The sequence below is a fragment of the Dama dama genome, chromosome 5, assembly GCF_033118175.1.
Source record: "Dama dama isolate Ldn47 chromosome 5, ASM3311817v1, whole genome shotgun sequence".
NCBI lineage: Eukaryota > Metazoa > Chordata > Mammalia > Artiodactyla > Cervidae > Dama > Dama dama.
Window position 1 is genome coordinate 116,592,357 of NC_083685.1, and position 20,807 is coordinate 116,613,163.

General features: G+C 44.9%; 1 protein-coding gene and 1 non-coding gene across 2 annotated transcripts in view; one reads left to right on the forward strand and one right to left on the reverse strand.

Annotated features, from left to right (window-relative positions):
• The window catches only part of MARCHF10 (membrane associated ring-CH-type finger 10), a 96,976-nt gene that overhangs the window by 14,819 nt on the left and 61,350 nt on the right, over positions 1–20,807 (reverse strand). The window contains exons 5-8 of the mRNA XM_061144313.1: positions 17,939–18,091; positions 10,148–11,564; positions 5,503–5,669; positions 2,711–2,820 (exon numbers count right to left, since the gene is read on the reverse strand). Coding sequence (XP_061000296.1) covers positions 2,711–2,820; positions 5,503–5,669; positions 10,148–11,564; positions 17,939–18,091 — 1,847 coding nt within the window. The remainder of the gene's footprint in view (positions 1–2,710; positions 2,821–5,502; positions 5,670–10,147; positions 11,565–17,938; positions 18,092–20,807) is intronic.
• TRNAW-CCA (transfer RNA tryptophan (anticodon CCA)) lies at positions 3,863–3,935 on the forward strand. The gene has a single exon. It is a non-coding gene; the product is annotated as a tRNA-Trp (tRNA).

Genomic DNA, 20,807 nt, shown 5'->3' on the forward strand with positions numbered 1-20,807 from the left:
GGGTACCTACTGGGCAAGTCCACAGTCTGTGGTCAGATGCTAAGTGAGCTATCTTAGAGGGCGTTGTCCTCAAAAGCCTGTGTGTGGAGGGCTCACTCTTTTTCCTCTCTGGTCTTTTCTTGGCTGTGCTGGGTCTTAGTTGGGGCACATGGGATCTCTGATCTTCACTGAAGCGTGTGAGATCTAGTTCCCTGACCAGGGATCGAAGCTGGGATTCCCTGTATTGAGGGCACCGAGTCTTAGCTACTGGACCACCAGGGAAGTCCCTCCTCACTATCTTTGTGCTAAACCACAGTTACTCCCATCTTCATCCATGGAGAGTTTCTGAACTTGTGGAAGTCACACTTCCCTAGTGCCTCCAGTTTAACTCGGACTGTTAGCAAACAGACACTATTAAATTCACCACCAGCCATCAGAACAGTCGGAACTGCCATAAAAGTGTGAGCCCTCAGCTGCTTTCCATCCGCAGATAAATATTGCACGTTGGTTCTTGGGACCTTTGTTCTCCCACCAGGGTGGGTCTGTCAATCTAGTTTCTCCCTGTGATTATAATGAAGGGCATTTTTAAAAGGCTTTGATGGCCTGTCAAGTTCTCCTCAAAACTAATTTAAACTCTTTTCTGCTTCCATGTCATGTAATTAGTGTGCTGGATATTTTCCATCTTCCCCTCCAGCTCCATTTTCTACCCTGCTCTGCGGCCGAGAGGCTGATCTCTATGGATTGCATTTACTTGGCTCCCTTGTCCTCTGGCTCCCCATTGTGTTCAGCCAATGGGAGGCCCTGAGAGGATACCAGAGGGCAGGAGGAGAGAGGCTGGAGTAGTTATCCCCCGGTTCCCTCTCTGTGGGGCAGTGGGGTGGCCATGGAAGCTTTTCCCCTACCCACAGGCTGGTGGTGACTCTCTCCTGGAGCCATAACCCAGGATTTAAAAAGGTGACTATAGGACTGCCCAAACTCAGGGGAACCAATTTGACTCTGTTGTACTTTATGCACAAAAAAGGTCTGGATATAGGGTAGGGCTTCCCTGGTGGCTCAGCGGTAAAGAATCTACCTGCAGTCCAGGAGACGCGGGTTATCAGGTTCAATTCCTGGGTCAGGAAGATCTGGAGGAGGGCATGGCAACCCACTCCAGTATTCCTGCCTGGAGAATCCTATGGACAGAGGAGGCTGGTGGGCTATGGTCCATAGGGTCTGAGAGAATCAGACACAACTGAAGTGACTTGGCATGCACACATTGACAGGCCAATGATCTGAAAGTCAAAGTGACTCCTCTGAAGAGTGACATTTCAGTTGCTAACAATGATTTTATGGTTTTTAAATTATGTCATTTACAGTGGTGGTTATTAATCATTTTTTTTTTCCTAATTTCATGATGAGGGAGGTCAGTCTTGAATTATAATGGTAATGATGGCCTATTTTCATTTGAGATAAATATCTATTGACTGCTTATTTGCTAGGCATCGTCCAGATCATCACTACCCAACAGAGATACAATGTGAGTCACCAATGCAAACAACACATGTAACCTGAAAATTTCTAGGAGCCGCAATAAAGAAGTATAGAAAGAAACTGGAGAAATTATTAATAATTTTAATAATTTTACTTTATTTGATCTGATATGTTTTAAATATCATTTCAACTATAATATGGGCTTTCCTGGTGGCTCAGGTGGTAAAGAATCTGCCTGCAATTCAGGAGACCTGGGTTTGATCCCTGGGTTGGAAAGATCCCCTGGGGAAGGGAAGGGCAACCTATTCCAGCATTCTTGCCTGGAGAATCCCATGGACAGAGGAGCCTGGCGGGCTACAGTCTATGGTGTTGCAAAGAGAGAAACACAAATGAGCGACTAACTTTACTTTTTTTAAACTATAACATAAAATTATTTATGTGATAATTGACTCTTAGTTTTGGACTGAGCCTTTGAAATTTGGTGTGTAACACAGCACACCTGGACTGGAAATAACCACTTGTTTGTGAGCTAGCCGTGGCTTGTGGCTTCCATGTTGAGCAGCGTAGCTCTAAACAGAAAACCATTTGCCTGAGACTTGGGCAATGAACTATTATTCCAGGCATAAATCACCTTCCCACCTAAAGTTAACTCTTTCACAGTATTAGAATTGCAATCCAATGCCCCAGGAGAGTTAATTCAAGAGGTTTTTTGTTTTTTTTTTAATTATACAGTACGGAAATTCCCTGGTGGTCCAGTGCTTAGAACTGATTGCTTTCACTGCCCAGGACGCAGGGTGCAGCTTAAAAAAAAAAAAAGGACAAAGTAGGTGCTTACCTGTTTTTAAACCCTGAGCAAAGCAGTTCCTCATTACCCCCCAAGATTACTTGATATATAAATTGGGGACTATTTCTCTAAGACCCTGATTTTTTTTTCTCTTGTGGCTATTCAACTTCAATTGTTTCAGCAAATTTGGGTGTAGAGCTTGCCAGACTTTTCCTATTTCTGTGTGTCTGGTCAGCTACTGCAGCTTCCTACTTTGTCCCTGTCAGTAGTGGGACCTCAGCAGTGGGACTGTCTTCTAATCCTCTGGTCCAATTTGGGAACAGACTTCCTTAGAGAAGTGAGATGAATTAGGAGCCTTGCACAGGACCTCCGCACCCCACCTCCACTACTAGTCCTTGTATCAGAGAGAGCTCCTTTCTGCCTTATTCCTCCACCCAGCTCTAGCCTGTGGACCCGGCATGTAGGAAGTTCTCTTACCCGGGACTGCTGGTGCTTCTGGTAGAACTCAGTCACGTTGAAATCATCCAGGTTGACCAGTAGGCTTTGCTTACACATCTCACAGGTCTTTACAGCGCTAAGATCTGCTCCTTAAAATGAAAGAACCTTGTTACATGTAACTCTCTTGGTGTTGACATTTTGAGAGTGAATTTGTATGTGTTAGGAATTCTGAGTTTCGGTGACCTTCTTTTTAAAGTGGGTCATCTTCTGTAGAAAATGACCTTGAACCTGAGATCTGAAATTTCCTTTGTCATTGTTTTCACTATTATGCAAGCTTCCCATGAGTGAAATTCCTGTGACTTTTAAATAACAGGTCTTGCTCTCTGTTTAAATATAAACACATTGGTTCATAAAATTGGAATTACTACATGGAGGCTGAGAGTCTGTAACACAAATGTTTGCCAGAAGAGTGAACATTGGGTCTATGTTATTGATGTTTTTCCTGGTAGATCTAATGCAAGTCCAAGCAAATAAATTAGTAAGGACCAAATTGATGGCAGAAGCTATCCTCGATCTATGGCTTAAAAATCTGCCTTTACTTCTGCCCATGTAACTCCTCGATTGAGAAGAGTGAGGGACCCCAGGCCCATGTGTGGGCTGTGGTATAGCAATATCTGGGGTGAACACTTGAGCCTGAGCTCAGCCTCATTTGGGAAAAGAAGCAGGAGGAGGTTCCCTTTGTTCCTGGTTTGTTGCTGTTGATTTTTTGTTTGGTTTGGTTTTTTAATATATTTATTTATTTGACTATGCCAGGTCTTAGTTGTGGCACGTGGGACCTTTAGTTGTGGCATGAGAACTCTTAGTTGTGGCATATGGGGTCTAGTTCCCTGACCAGGGATTGAACCTGGGCCCCCTTGCATTGGGAGTACAGAGTGTTATCCACTGGACCACCAGGGAAGTCCTCCTGTTTAGTTTTGTTTTTTAATGTGAATTCTAGATTAGCACATTTTCCCCCCTTTATCCTATACCTCAGTGCAAAGTGGAAGATGCAGATCTACGGTTGTTATGTCTAAGCAAACGTGATGCCATATGTCCTTTCCCCCTGGTGTGTGTTTTGGTTAATGATGGTGCATTTTGGTTAATGATGTACCAGTGTTTGTTTAATGCTTTAGAAAACAGAGAACTGGGAATTCCCTGGTGGTCCAGTGGTTAGGACTCTATGCTTCCAATGCAGAGGGCCCAGGTTTGATCCCTGGTTGGGGAACTAAGGTCCCACAGGCCACCAGGCATAGCCAAAAAAAAAAAAAAAGAATACAGAAGACTAATCAGTTACTTGAATTTATTTGGTAAAGATGGGGTTTGTACAGTTTTATAACCCAGTTCTACTTTTCCCCAGTGGGGATACAAAGAGGTAGTAAATAATAGAGAATTCCAAAAGACAAGGATGAACACTGATCTCTCATCTGCATTTTGTTGACTTGATTTCTTTTTTTTTTTTTTTAAGCAGCATTCTGTAATACTTAAGGCTATGGATCGTCCCATGTGTCCTCCAGTCTAATCCTGCCTAGCACACCCAGGCCAGAATTGGCATTTATAAGCATTTAGCAGCACTTTCATCACACATCTCATGAGTAATTTTATTCTGTGCTAGATGTTTAATTGGCCCAAATTTCTAGCAAGATAAAGCATCGCACGGCAGGGTCATTAGCTGCTGAGATCCACTTGTTCTTTGCTCTCTGAAGGGCTAGGTTCTCTGCTCACTGTGCAAAGATGCATTTAAGCAACTTGGGCTGCAGTCGCTACTATTCTGCAGATGTGGAGAAAGGGCCTCGGGGAGAGAAGAGTTAACCGGTTCATCCCGAGTGTTCATTCCCTGATTAAATGGTGTGCTGTGCTTGGTGAGGGGGCCTGGCCACAACCCATGGGGACAGGGTCAAGTTCTAGGTCTCCTGGGTCGTCTAGCACAATGACAAGCAAGGAGGAGAGCGTGGAGGAGAGAAACAGCCTCTGGCTCTGGGGTAAAACGTTTGCAGAGATGGGGACTCTGAAAGACATAGCAGGTCTTTTTAAAGTAAATGCTTCTTTGCATTGGCGTCCTTTTTTTTTTTTTTTTTTTTTTTTGTTCAAGTTGCTCTTGTTCATAAATATTTTAAAGAAACTTCTTGTTCTCTGCCAAGAAAACTACAGCTGACCTACTGACGTGGCTATATTTAGGTTATAACCTCCCCAGGGTTTGAGAACGGGGACTTCACACCCAGTTACATGCTCTGTAAAGACAGAGCTACCGAAATGAGCACAATGGGAATGTCTTTATCTAATGTGGGGCTAGAAAAATTAGATTGGTACGCTTTTCCTTCCCCTGTTCCAGAAACGCATCTTGGCTCAGTTTCTGGGTGTCAAACCTCTCCACACCTCCCACTCTCTCTCACAAGTGAAAGGAAGGAGGTCTTGCTGGGGGTCTACCGGCTGTCCTGACCGCTGGGTGCTTGCTGAGGCCCAACCATGGGCCCATTTGTAGTTCCCTCCTTCCTATGAGACAATCTTAGCATCTCTGCTCAGGCCTCAGGCAGGAGTAGAATTTAAGAACATTCCAGGATTCATCCCGGAGCCTTGAAAAAAAACAAAAACCTAAAACCAAAACCAACTCCTTTTCCTCCCATAATTTGAAAGCAGCGTTTAGTCCTGATCCTGTCCGTCATGGGCCTGCCAGCAAGAGCCCTGGGACGGTGCCCCCCCTTTTCCCTGTTGTCGGGGCTCGCGGGTCCCACACGGCGGTGCCTCGTGTTAATTACATATTGCGGCACGTGTGTCCTTGCGCCTTCCCCACCTACCTGATGTTATTTTCACTTTCAGCCATTTTTTCAGGCACTCCTGATGAACAAACTGCAGGCTTCCCACACAGCCGCATGGCTCCAGGAGAGGATTGGTGAGGGAACCCCCGGCTATCTGACAGATGCGACACAAGTCTCCCTCCTCCTCGGAATCCTCCTCCAGGAGACTAAAAGGAAAACAAGTTCTCGTCACCAGGAGTCTGCACGTCGGCAGTTTCCACAAATACTAGTTTCCGCAAATACTAGTTCCCACAAATACTAGTTCCCAGATCATCCTTGGGGCCAGGGGGAGGGGGGGTGGTGGAGGCAGAGGGAGCCTGGAGGGAGGAAGGTTGAGGGAGCACAATCTCCACCGCTGTGCCTTCCTGGGGCTCACCCACTGCTCCCTCCGACCCTGCAGCATGGTTCCTGATAATAAGCGTGTGGATTCTTGGCAGGCTTCTTTGCAGTTACCGATGGGTGCAGCTCACCAGGAGAACCCAGCGCTCCTATCACACAGCTAGAGATTGGGAAAGGACTCCAGAGGGAAACTGAGCCGGAGGCTAGGAGCCCCTCTCCACACCTCGGCCACTGTGGGGTTTCGCTGGTGTGGTTTGTTAGTGAGTGTGGCGGGGAGGTGAGCGTGGGGGGATTTGTGGTCAGCAGGCCTGGGTTTGAGGCTTCCTGGAGTTTAACAACATGCTGCTTAAGCTTCCCAGGTCTGTTTCCTCAAGTGGAAAGCCATGAGGATAATCTGACAACTGCTACCTATTTACAAGGGTGGTAGGGCAGCCTGGGTGCAGGGGATGGTGATAAAGTGCATCTGGAGCCTGTCGAGCATCGGCAGGTGCAGACCACTCAGTAGATGCTGGTTGGGATGAATGATGAACCAGTGAACTTGGACCTGAGCTCACCAGTACCCTTGCCAGTGAATTATGCTGACATTCCAGAATATAAGCTGCTGGTATGTGATGAAGATGGAATTAATGAAAGTGTAAGCAAACATATTTGTATCTCATAAATAGTAAGTCAGGAATAGCTGGTGGATATTTCTGTAGGGAGGCTTTTGAGAAGCCCAAGGCTATTTTTTTGTTCTTTAGAATCTTCATGGGCCTGGGGACTGTCTAGTCATGGAAAGGAAAGTTGGTTGGAGACTAAAATCAACAGAGAGGAAGAAATAGCCATTGCTCTGGATATAGGAGAGTATGCTGTTTCTTAAGAGAATTTTCTCCCCAAGAAAGGGAAGTTCAATGAAAAGGATCAGAATTACACTTTCTCGTGATAGTCACCAACAAAAGAAGAAGTATGCCATGTTTATCAAAAAAAGACTCCCCCAGATAATCTATAGATTCAATGCAATTCCAATGAAAATCCCAACAAGCTGATGCTTAAGTGTTTGTATAGTGAAAGATTCCTATGGAACAAAATGGAGAGGGAGGCTTTGCTCTGATAAATTTATAAAGCTGCAGTCATTGAGATGATGTTCTTTAGGGAAAAACAAAAAGGCCAATAGGACAGAAGAGAGAGCCCTGAGACAAACTTACACACTTGTTATATGACAGATGGGGCTCTGCAGGGGGAAGATCCTGGGTATTCACAATGCATACCTCACACCACACATTAAATGTCACACTTAAGTCCAAAATTAATTTCACATTAAGTCCTAAGTATGCAAAGCAAAACTGTAGAGATTTGGGAAGAGAGTAGGAAGAATGCCACAATGACTCCAGGTTACAAAGGATTTCTTAATTAAGACAACAAGATACAAATCACAGTCCATACAAAAGATGGATACAATTGACTACATTAAAATTAAGAATTTATTTTCATTAAGAAAACATCAAGAAAGAGGAGATACCAACTATCAATACAAATTGAGAAAAGATATGTCCAAAATATAACTGTCAAAGGATCAGATTAGTTGCCAGAATGTATAAAGGGTTCATATATATATATATATATATATATGAAGGATTCTTAACATAAAAGAAAAATATTCTAAAAGAAAAATGGGCAGAAGACATAGGTAAGCATTCTATAAAAGAAGAAAGACAGATGGCTGTTTAACATTTAAAAGTCAAGAGGGACTTCCCTGGTGGTCCAGTAGTTGACTCATCTTGCAGGGAGCACAGGTTCAATCCCTGGTCGGGAAGATCCCCTGAAGGAAGAAATGGCAAGCCACTCCAGTATTATTGTCTGGAGAATCCCATCGACAGAGGAGCCGGGCAGACTTCAGTCCATGGAGTTGCAGAGAGTCAGACACAACTGAAGTGACTTAGCATGCACTGTGCTGAGTGTAACTATCGCTGAGACAGTACACATCGTACACATCATTGTACACATCGTTGAGACAGTATGTTAACTTGCACAGTGGAAGCTGTGCTACCCACCAGCCCAGCAAATCCACTCTTACATAAATATCCCGGAGGACAGACAACGTTTACAAGAATGATCATGCAGCACCGCGTACAGAAAACAGTAGAAGACGCAAACGTCCATCGACTTATGGTATATTTCTGTGACGAAGTGGTCTGTAGTGGTGAAAGCAAATGCATTAAAGCCTGAAAATATTAACCAGGATGCATCTGCCTAATGATATAAGTGGGAAAAGCAAGTCACAGAAGAACAGCTATTCCATTTCTATGGAGTTCAAAAATAATAGTAACATTTCTACAGAATTCAAAAGTATACACAGTGTGTTGTTTAGGCGTGCATATACTCACATGGTGAAGCCATAAGGCAAAAAACTTCTAGCAGCAGCAAGATAAAAAGCAAAGGAATTATAAATTCAGTGCAAGAATGGTTTCCAGGGGCAAAGAGTCAGATATGACTGAGCACCTAACACATACACACACACACACACACACGGGGTGTTAAGAGGGAGGAGATGAAGGGAGGACATGAGGAGGTAGGGTGGGTGAGGGGCTCACAAGCTCCAGTGAGCTGTCTGCTGGAAGGTAGTCATACAGATGCCTAGGTTTTGTTCTAATTTTCTAGATGTGTGCAAATGTCATATACTTATTTGTATGTAACTAATCAAGGGAAAAGTTTAAAGAGTGTAAGTGGCATTGAGAAATGGGCTTGAAATCTTAAGTCATATTATAAAATATGACCATGTTTACTAAAAACTGCATTTATATGCAAAGACCAAAGACTGGAAACAAAGTTTTTCACAGTGCTTTTCTCTGGATTATAGGGTTATTGGTGATTTTTCTTTTAAGTTTGTATTTTTAATATTTTCCAAAATGAATGTTTTTCAAATAATTAGAACGGCATAAGGTTTATCATATACAGAAAAAGAGAGTGTCTGATAAACACAGTACACAAATAGCTGTTTAATGCATTACTACACCTAGATGTAGATGGATTTTTAACAGAAGTCATTTTTTCACCCAAAGGCATTGCTTTGGGATGATGGAAGTCCAGACCCTTGACAAGTGGGTTTAAAACTGTGTTTTGAGGTAGATGAGGATGGATTGGTGCTGAGACCTTTTGGCCCTTAACCCTGGGTCAGTCTTTTGGTAGTTTGATATGGAAAAAAAAAAAAAAAATGCCACTAACAAGGAAGTTAACTTCATCCCTGCAGTTGGAGAATAGCTATAGGAGTGTGTGTGCATTCTAAGTCTTAAGTCTTATCTTTTCCTCCTTTTTGCATTCAAATTCACTGCCATGGAATTTTCTTACTTGCAAATGAATATTAATAAGTTAATGGCCCAGTGAGCCATACTAACACACAAGAAAGAGGGCTTGCCTTCGAAGAACCACTTTCCAGATCAGTAAGCCAACATCAGGGCATGGTAACCCCTAGGAGGAGTGAAATGGTCGAATCCTGACATGATGCTTAATGATGGCTTTAAAAAGTATCACATTTCATAGTTGTGGAATATCCCCAAATCATCTCACAAGAAAGGAGAGATCAAAGAAAAGAGCAATTCAAAAAAGATCTGATTTCTCTCTTTCTCATGCATGAGAAACAGCACAGAAAATGGAAGCAGTGATCACCCCAGTGTGGCCCTTCAGAGAACTGAGGTAACTATGGTAACTGTTTGAGACTGTCCTTGTAGTTTGGAAGATTCAAATTCTAGAACTGTTGGTTGGATTTGCGCAGAGTCCCATGGGGGAGAGCTGGTGAACTTCAAGTGCTGAGTGGCTCCTTCTCTGGGGAGATAGCAACCTTTTTGTAAAAATCTCTAATTGCTGGGGGTGGGGGAGTGGGTAAAGGCAAGCCCTATGTAACAGTCAAAAGCCCTCGGGACTTCCCTGGCTGTCCAGTGGTTAGGACTTGGTGCTTCCACTGCAGGCGGCATGGGTTCAATCCCTGGTCAGGAAAGTAAGTTACTGCAAGACATGCAATGCAGCCAAAAGACGTTCTTTCTGGCAAACTTTCCTTTCTCACAGTTATAGCATGCAAGGAAAAAAAAAACACTTTGGGAATACTGAAGACATTGGGCTGGAACACAGAATGTTTCTTTGTAAAGGCATATATTTTAAAAGTAACAAAATAGACAATTTTCTTGAAAGAAGCAATCATTAAAATGTCAAGGAAGGGCTTACCTGTGATTTAAAATGCCATGAACCTTTTTTAGGAAAGCACTGCTTAAGGCATTAGAGAAATGGAATTTTAAAAATATAGATGCATATTCATACATTTATGAAAACCCCTCACCTTTCTTGTATTTTCTTGAGTTTCTCAGGATCCGTCTTCATTTTAGGGGTTCCCTTTGCATTGAAAAAGCCAGGGAACTCCATTCTGCTCCCATTCTCATTTTGGTTTGGGAACTCAGACACTGCAAAGAGTGTAAAAGGTATATTTTCTTGCAGAGACCGCGCCACGTGCAAGTGGCCTTGTACATTCATTCCTGATGGGGAGGAGCTGGAAGACTCCATCAAGGACAAGTTACCCTGAGGATTCGGTAAGAGATTGTCTGTATATAATTTAGGAGCCTCCTGAGACGGGCTTGTTGAAGTAACATCTTCTGCTGCCCTGACATCAAGTTCATGTGCACTATCTACTGGAAAATAACTGCAATTTTCAGCACCAGCAAGTAGATTCCTGTTTCTAATGGAGGACAGTGGTTGACCAAACCTGGAACTTCCCTCCGAGTCTGAACTGGGAACTAAGGTAGATGGTGGGGGCAGGTCTGCCAGAGCATCATCTCTCAGAGTGAAATGTGTGACTGATCCAGGCATGTTATGGGACAAATTCATTGATGATCTTGGAGCTGTCGGTCTACCAGCAAGGAAAGAATCAAGAGGGTTACTAGACTCACTTAAACAGGCTTGCCAGTCTCTTTCATAAGCATGGGTCCAAGGCCTCTCTTCCACAGAGATACCATCATAGGATACATTTTCAGCATTGATGTCATCCTCCAGGCTGGGTTCGGAATGGGTGTCCCATGAATAAGAGGCCTTTTTCTCACTTTCACTGTCACTGCTGTCTTTCCTTTTAATAGATCCCCCATCAGACAACCCAGGGTTTTGAGATATCCTTTGCCTGACAGAAGATTGCTCTGTCACTGGCTCCATTGCATTGCTAATTCTTAAGGAGCCATGGCTGGCCTCACTCCTCCTTATAGAATTCGCTCTGCAGTGTGCAGGATTTTCTTCAGAATTTTTATTTTTGGCCTGAGTGGCCAGTGTCCCAAGGAATCTACTTCTCTTATAACTGGAAGGAGAATGGGGCAGGTGCATGCCAGCCATCAAAAGTGCTTCCTCCACGTGGGTTTCCTCTTCTGTGTCATCATTTTCTCCTCCAGGGTTTGAGGATAAAATGGAATAGAAGTCTTCATCTCTGAACCGAAACGTGGTTCTTCTTGGCCCTCTCAGGGTGCTGGCTGCAAGTGGTATCCCCAAGGACTCGCTCAATTCTTGGGGACTGTGTGTTCCTTGGAAGGCCTGGGGTAGGGCTGGGTGTGGCTCGCTCTGGGAGAGCGCGATTGGGTCTCCTTTTCTGGCTCCTTCAGTGGGGGTGTTTTCCATCACCATTATTACTTGTGAGGATGGGACCAAGTTTCTTCTCTCTCGTGTTGGCCTCTTCAGCTTGGTGTCACTTGCCCATGGATGTTCTTGTTGAACTATTGGATCTGCATTGAGAAAAGACAAGCTTAATTATTTTACTGTAGGTGCTCGTTGATGCAAGACCTTTTAATACCTAATGGGAGGGTCCTATAAGGCAACCAACAAGCCCTGGAGAGGAAAATGGGCATGGTTAAAGTGGCTGGAGGTACTGGGAGTGTACAGGGGCGTCAGTCTCAGTTTAAAAGTAAAGTGTGAGTCACTCGGTCGCGTCTGACTCATTGCGATCCCATGGACTGTAGCCCACCAGGCTTCTCTGTCCATGGCCTCAGTTTACCACCTACAAATTCTGTTTTGCATACTTGTGGAGTTCAGGTTGGTCCTGGGGCAGCAGAGTGACCCTGAGGATACAGATCTTTTCTGCAGAAACTCTTGGAAGACTGTCCAGCCCCCATATCAGTCAGGGCTGATGATGAGTAAAACCTCTCATTCAATATGAATATGATTTTCATATTCATCCCAGTCTTTATTGAGAAGGAAAACCAGCACTCCAGGAATGACTATTACAGAAACTACCAGCACTGTCCCATCCCAGTTCATCCAACATACATTCAGGATACTCCTGCTTCACACGCAGCTTCACAGAACCTTAAGAAATGCATGGTCCACTGTGGCAGATTGGAGGAAGGCTCTAGAAACTGGTGCCCCATTAGATTGATGATTGTGGTTACGTTTACTATTCCGTGCAGATAAAATCATAGCTCTCTCATGAAATCACGATCTCCCCTTTGTCACTAGCCCCTCATCAATTTGTGACCTCTGGCTATGATAGAATTCCTCTCCATTGTCCCCTGAATCTAAAGTATGGGGAGATATAGAAAGAGAAGAGAGGGTGAGTGCCTAAATGGGTGGCATCGTCTGAGTGTGAAATGGTTTGGTCAAAATTTACCTTGTAAAATTAATGAATAAGCACGACTTATTGAGGGCAGCATGCTAACTGTGCTATATACATTAGGAAGTCACATAACTTGCCAAGATCCTATTTCCAGTAAGTGATGGAGTGAACATTTGAATTCAGGTCTGCCTGATGCTACAGTTTGTCTCCATAACCACTACCCTGTGTTGCTCCTGAAGAAACAATTTCCTTGTGAAAATAAGAATCTACTTCATTCATCACGTGTGAACTGCTGAGTGTTTTTACCCTCATAGTGTGGACAGAACACTGGACCTACTTCTCTGATTCCACTCACCTGTTTTCCCTCCTGCCATCAGCCCTCCTTCCGCCCCACCCTCCCCTCCTCCGTTCCCCTCCCTGCTGTCTTGCAGGGTCTGGTGAGGTGCTACTGTCCTTTTCCTTCAGTTTCTAAAGCAATTCACCCTGTAGGGTGGCCAGGACTCCACAGCTTTGGGAAGGCCTGTGTGGTAACAGCTCAGGCAGGCAAAATGCAAATCCTCTGAGTGTCCAGCTTAGCTAAAGGCCAAGTCCATACGGACTCACTTTAATGGAGGTGTATCCCAGGGAGCACCAGTCCTGGTCCCTCTGTAAGCCTCTTTTTATTGTGAACTGCATGGGACACTCAGGGACACAGTGAGAATCTTTACTCATTGGCTCTTCTGGAAATCAGTTAAGCTTTCCTATCAGGCTCCTCCTGGGTTTTATAAACCCCAGTAAGAGACAAAGCAGCGATTCTAGGATGCTCTGGGCATGTGGCTGTGGATATACAGGAATGGAGCTGTGTGTCCACCCAGGCTGGGCTGATGGCTTTTTAAAGAACAAATGCTTCTATGTAGCGATCTGAATTCTCCTGATATATATATCTGTTGTTGTGCTCGTGTTCAGTCGTGTCTGACTCTTCATGACCCCTGGACTATAGCCCACCAGGCTCCTCTGTCCATGGGATTTTCTAGGCAAGAATATTGGAGTGGGTTGCCATTTCCTCCTCCAGGGGATCTTCCCAACCCAGGGATCGAACTCACATCTCTTGTGTCTCCTGCATCAGCAGGCAGATTCTTTACCACTATGCCACCATATGTGTGTATGTATAAATATGTGTATATTACATGTACACACTGCTATTTTTATTTATTTTTGGCTGCACTGGGCCTTCACTGCTGCATGTGGGCCTCCTCTAGATGCGGTGAGCAGGGGCTACTCTCTAGCTGCGGTGTGGCTATCTCATCGTGGTGGCTTCTCTTGTTGCAGAGCACAGGCTCTAGCGCGTGGGCTCAGTACTTATGGCCACACGGGCTTAGTTGCACAGTGCCATAAGGAATCTTTCTGGACCAGGAATCAAACCTGTGTCCCCTGCGTTGGCAAGCGGATTCTTATTCACTGTCCCACCAGGCAAGTCCATATATATGTTTTTTTTGTGTGTATATATATATATATATATTTTTTTTTTTTTTTTTTGAAAAAGATAATGTGGAGGATTCAGAAGTATAGTCTTTGGTTGGTTACTTTTCATTTTGAATGTGACTGGAGAAGGAAATGGCAACCCACTCCAGTATTCTTGCCTGGATAATCCCATGGACAAAGGAGCCTGGCGGGCTATAGTCCGTGGGGTCGCAAAGAGTCGGACTCAAGTGACTGAGTCCAAGGGCCTCAGAGATTAGCTAGCAAGTGCTGAGACCTGAATCTTCTGGTTGTCCCCTGAACACACAGAGCCGCTCCTCTGCCCTGAGTCTCTTTAGTTCAGGCTCCGGGAGACCCCCGCCCCCACCCCCGCAACAGGCTATCAGCTAGCTAGCTAGCTAGCTAACAAGAATCAGCTTGAGCAGCTTCTGAAACCCAGAAACTGGAAACAGCAGGAGCCACAGCTTATTTCACGGAAGCCGCTGACACGGGCCTCTGGGTCAGGAGGAGTCGCAGGCTAAGTGCGGCCCTGCAGCGGTGCAGATTCCAGAAACACCAGGGAGCGCGTCTCCACCCTTCCTCATCATCCCAGCTGCCTCCCTCTTTAAAAATTCAGTCGCTGGTGTGTGTGCGTGTGTGTTTCCCCTAAAGGTGGCAGACTGTGCTATTCTATGTTATGCTATTTTAACCCTTTTTCTTGTGTCTATCAAATAGGGAGCAGATTTCATAGCTCCAGGCCTGGGATGACCCCTCGACTGCATATGTCCAGGGATGTAGTTTTCGCAGATCAGGCCTTGCAGATGCTTCTGAGGCCCTGCATGGGCTCCAGCTGTGAGCAGAGGGCCTGCTGTTTCCAGGAACCCCACTAGGTGCGACTGAATGTTGTAGGTGCAATGAGATGAAACCAGAAAAAGCACCTCTCTGCCGAAGGCTGTGGCTTTGTTCTAGACTTCTACATGTGCTTGACCAACAGTTTCATCTGTTTTGACAGCCATAAACTTTTAACTGTTTTCCTCCGATTAATAAAAGTAGTTGATGTTTATTGTAGAAAACTTGGGAGATACAAGAGGATGAAGAAGAAGTAAAAATCACCAAGTATCTGAAACTCAGAGGAACATCACTACTGTTCTGGAATTCAGAGGTGGGTTGCAAACTCAAGACCCCGGGCTATTTTTATTTTGCAGTTGTCTATTTGAACAATGAGTTACTTGCCTTCAGGTGGAGTGTGTCTGGTTGACTGCAAGCATCCTAGCCCTTGTTAGGTACTTCTCTTGCCTTTCCCACCTGTCCCCTGAAGACATTTGAATTTGCAACCTAGGGCTTGCTTATCTAGAAATACTGTCTTTAAAAACAAAATTGGGTATTGGATATATACAATTTTCTGTCCTGCTTTCTTTCCCTAAACATTTTTATGTGAGCATTATCCCCTGCCATTAATTATTCTTTAAGAACATGATAATGATTCTACTCTAAGGGTACATTATACAAACTCTTCCCTGTTGGGTATGTAGATTGTTTCCAGATTTTTGCTGGAATCACACCATGATAGACATCCTCGCTCATACCTCCTTGACTGCAGGTCTTATTTTCTTAGAACAAATTCATAGGAGTGGAATTGCAAGCTCTCTAAAGACTAGGACACAGGTTGCCAAATTCCAGTTTGGACCAAGTGACCCTCCAGGTAGGATATGAAAGCATCTCTCCTAACTGTGGTGGTTACTGGGAATGTATGCTGTGGGCTTGGCATAGCACCTGAGTATCTGTACCTGGGAAATGTTAGTCAGTAGTTTCACTATCAGAGAAGGCAATGGCACCCCACTCCAGTACTCTCGCCTGGAAAATCCCATGGACGGAGGAGCCTGGCAGGCTGCAGTCCATGGGGTTGCTACGAGTCAGACATGACTGAGCAATTTCACTTTCACTTTTCCTTTCATGCATTGGAGAAGGAAATGGCAACCCACTCCAATGTTCTTGCCTGGAGAATCCCAGGGATGGGGGAGCCTGGTGGGCTGCCGTCTATGGGGTCGCACAGAGTCGGACACGACTGAAGTGTGTCCTGCAGCAGCAGCAGCAGTTTCACTATCAGTATTGAGCTTTTTTTTTTTTTATATAATTTTGTTTATTATATTTATTTATTTTTATTTTTGGCTGTGCTGGGCATTCATTGCTGTGTGGGCTTTTCTCTAGTTAGGGTGAGCAGGGGCTACTCTCTAGTGGGCCGTGTGTGGGCTTCTCCTGTTGCACAGCACGTGCTCTGGGTGCACAGGCTTCAGTAACTGTGGCATGGGCTCAGTTGCTCTGCAGCCTGTGGGATCCTCCTGGATCAGGGATCAAACCCATGTCTTCCGCATCAGCAGGGGAATTTTTTACCACTGAACCACCAGGGAAGTCGTTGAGCATTATTCTAGAAAAAGACCTTAGCCAATTTGGTAGGCCAAATTTATCTCTTGTAAATTTACATTTACTACTGAGTGAGCTTGAACTTTTTATTTGTCACCCCCCACCCCAGATTTTGTTAACCACCTGTATTATTTCTTCTGTGAAACTGTCTGCAGTGCCTCTTCCCCAGTTTTTCTATTAGGTATTCATGTTTTCCTTATTGATTTGTAAGCGCTTTCAATATATTAGCTCTCTGTCACGTTTGCTTTGGATCTCTTGCTGACACAATTCAAACATCTGGCTCCTACTCCAACTTATGCAAACGACTTTATTATACTTATTTATTTATTTTGCAAACTACTTTGGAATGTGGGGGAAAAAAGGATTAGAGGCAAGATAAGGAGTCAGGGGTATAATAGAAGATCAGGACAAATTCTCAGTGAATCTCAGCATAATGGAAGATATCTTCTGGGCACACGTGGAGGATTAGATGAGCCTGGTGGGTCAAGAAATGTTTGATGCATGGGGAACCTCACCTTCCAAACAGCAGTTCAGAGTTTACTGAGGACTGTTGGGGAGATGGCAGGAGAAACTAGCGTAGCTGAGTGCCCGCGATATTCAAGTGCTGCTGAGAATAGCACTTGCTTTCGTTATTCTAGCGAGGCAATGAGGTAGATTTCATTATCCTTATTTTAAAACATGGTCATTGTAACCCAGACTGGCTTCTTGACCACCCCAGGCTGCACTGCTGGGAGGAAGGAGGGCTGGAATTAGAAGTGAGGTCCGCCCTTCCTGCCAGGAGGCATTAGATCACTGGGGGCCTGTGGACATTGAGTTGTTACAGAGTCACATGTGCTCTAATCACCCCTAACTTCAAGCCATCCAAGTGTATGTTCTATATTTACTTGTGTCCACCACAGTACACATCGACCTTTTAAGTAAAGGCTCCTGCGTTCAGTGGGTGGTGAGGAAATGTGATGCTCACTGGCTCCCCCAAGGGGATGAAACAGGTGCTTGGCTGGCAAGGTGGGTTGTCAAGTGTCCCCTTCCTTGATGCCCACGGGGGCTCCTTAGGACCTATTCCTCCTTTCCTTTGCCACCGCAGGAGAGGACAGCATGATTAGCAGAACAGCGTGGCTCGGGCCTTGGGATGAATGCTCAGGACCAAAAGAGATGTCGGCCAAACCAGTGTTTTGAAATAAAGCCTATATCCGCCTCTATGTTATTTCTTACACATTAAGATCTTGACACCTTGGATCAGAAGGGAGAAAATCTCTGGGGGAGGTGAATTGTCTGCCATCCACAGACCTCTATCCTCCCCTCCTGGGAGGCGGGTGGGGAACTGCGGCGGGGTGAGACATCCTCAGAGCTGGAAACTACTTCTTTACCCTCCCCCTCCCCCACCCACTCCCATACCTAACACCCACCACCAAAATACCCTCTTCAGAAGCCTAACGGCGGGCATCCATCCACTGAAAACCTTTCATGGTCTTGCTTATGGAGTAATGGCAGAGAAAATGAAAACTCTCCCCGCCCTGCCTTTTCCTACCAGCCTCCCTCGGAGAAGGAAACTGGATCCAATAGTTTGTTTTTAAAACCTTTTAAGTGTTTCATTGTAAGGTACACTCTCTTCACATAAAAAGCACATGGAATTCACCATGTAACAGCTCAAATCAGTCTCTGAGGTCAGAGATGTATGAGCATCCTTACCTATTCCCCTGAGGGTAGGTACCTTCCCAGGCCGCTGCAGTTTCTGTCTGCTTCTGTCCCCAGACAATCGTGGGCTCTGCATCTCTGGGCTGACTGTCAGTCTCCCCAGGTTTGGTCTCCTCTTCCTTGATAAAATCTGTGGTGCCTGGGCTGCTGAAAAGTGCAAAATCTTTTCAATAATTTTTTATAGGAAAACATCTTCATAGAAAGACTGCTCAGAGGGCCTGTGGTGGGGAAGGCGGTTAAGGGAATAAAAAAAAACAAAAAACAGGAGGCGAGGGTGAAGCTGGATTTGAACCCTGGTTCGATGACCTTGTAACCACATGGGCTTGGACAGATCACTTCCGGGAGCCTCAGTTTTCCCCACCTGTGACATGGGAATAATAATACCTACTTCACAAGGCTCTGATCACCATTCATGAGCACCCCCTGACACCTGCCATGTGGAGTCTCAAGGGGGTCCTTCCTTTTGCTAAGAAATTTCTAGCTTCCAGTTCATAGATATTGGGATGGACTTGCTGGTAAAACCATCAAGAGCCTTTACCTCTGGGACACACAAAGCCCGGCTCCCCATGTCCTTATCTAAACATGAAGCACAGTCTGTTCTGCACCTACACATTCATATCCTCAGGTTGTTTATTAGCAACTAATATGGCATTCCAGAAAGATTCCAAGCATCTGGGGACCTTTTTTTTTTTTTTTGCTGTGTGTTACCCACCACTGGGTGGGGTTGATACATTCCCAGGAAGACAGTAACTGAAGTGCCAAGTCGAATTGAGTTACCGGTAATATATTTTTTTAAAGTCACATTTTGAATTAGGTTGCTAATTGGTATGAATAATCTCAAGTTTCCTCTTCACATGTATTAAGTCTCAGTGCATGTGAGCTTGGGAAAAGGGTTTTGCTGTTTTCCAAGCATCTCTACAAGTTCTCAAGTTCACAGGCAGTTAGATTGTGAATTTCTAGATGAAATGCTTCCAGGAGAATTTGCCTGGCTCATCTCCTCTTGGACAGTTCAGAACTTTCACAAATAGCCACCAGTCAAGGAGGAAAGGGGTAAAGCTGGGAAGGGTCTCTGAGTTGTATGCAAGAGAACAGCCTTCCTTGGCACGTGAAGATGACTGGATTTATGTCCCACAGTGTAAATTGTGGTTATGTGGATCTTTTTAAATCAGATTGAGGAAAGGAATGGAAGTTCTCCTTGGCTGCCCGTGAAGCCTGGTTTAAAACTATGATTAGCTACAACCTACTTTCCCTGACAGGCCCTCATTGGGGAACTTGCTAGAAGGGGGAGCTGCCGGTGGTGTGGGTTCCAGCTTAGGGCACGTCAGTGGAGCCCAGAGAGGTTGTGGGCATGACCAGAAAGAGAATTCTCCAGAAAATGAGAACACATTCTTTGGAGGGTGTAGGATAGTGATTAGACAGGATCTCACTGACTGAGTTGGGAGAGAGGAGGGTGAGAGAGAGGGATGGAGGGCTTAACAGTAGGGGATCCTACCCCCCCCCCCACCCCCACCCCAGGAGCTGCATTCCTCTGGCGCATAGGCTTCTCCCAATCACTTGAGGCCTTATTTCTCTGCAGCTCTCAGAAGTCATCAACTGCCCCCTGCTTAGCACCTGACAGATGGGTGCAGCAGGGCGGGGAAACAGCAGGATCATTCTTTACTGAAGAGGAAACAGGAGGACCAGGGAAGGGGCAGGCTTGGGGTGCAGGCCAAGTCCAATGGATATTCAGGACCTGGCTCAAAGGTCCTTCCCATGAGGATTTTACTTTGATTTCCAGCCGAATATTCAGACTTCCTTCACACCCCAGGCAGCAGCCCTCCTACTCCCCAACCCCATCCACACCCCTACACCCCCTGCCTCCCAGAGGGCCTTTTTCCTCCAGCCAGCCTGCACTAGCTTGCTCCAGCCAGCAGGTCCCTGGAGGTCTGTTTCCTGTTTTACAAGTCTGCTTTGGCCAGAACTTTCAGGGTCCTTAGGGCTTTTAGTATTTAAATATTCCAAGATTGCCTGAGGATTGTGTCTTTTCCCTCCAACTAGACTGTAAGCTCCTTAAGGATGAGGACCCTGTCTTAGCCAGCCTGTGTGTTTTCTCAAACTCTCTGGCAGGACAAACAACCACCACCTAGTATGTTTTATAGGGCTGGAGAAGGTGCATTCAGCTGAAAACTGTGTGGAATTCCAAAAGTAGCACCATTTTTTTTTTCCCTTGTGCTGAACACCCCCAGATAACCCAAGATAACAGATTAGTCTATTTTCCTGTTCAAAAAAGTACTTTCTTCAAGGCATCGGATCTCTTAAGTGATTTCCAAAATGATTTCTGTAACCATGTCTCCTCTAATTGAGTTCTCAGCAAACTAAAGTAATGAAACGGAAAAAAACTAGAGATGGTTTGACCGGGTCTGGCAGTGAAGAAAACATTGCTGGTAGTGAAGCCAGAGTCCTCTGACTCTGGGGAGTTTGAACCTCAGTATCTACAACTGTAAAACAGGAAAGTTCTCATTTCGTTGAGTTATCGTGAAGTTTAGCAATAATGTAGGTAGATGGTCTAACTCAGTGTCTGGTGCTTATTAGTTGATAAAAACGGTAACTGCTGCTTCTACCATAAACAGCGATAATAACACTACCAATAATAATTGGAAATCTGATGTCACTCCCCTGAGAGAACTGAATTTGACCAGAAATGTTTTATTATGCAGGCTTTATAGGTTCAGGATAACTTATTCAGCAGCCTTTATTCCTGTATAATTCTTGCTCTCTTCTTTAATCCTATTATAAAATCCAAAAGACAAATAACAACTCTTTTTTATTGTAGTTTGTTCAGCAAATGCCTTTTCTGTGTAATAATCCAAGGGCTCACAAAGAT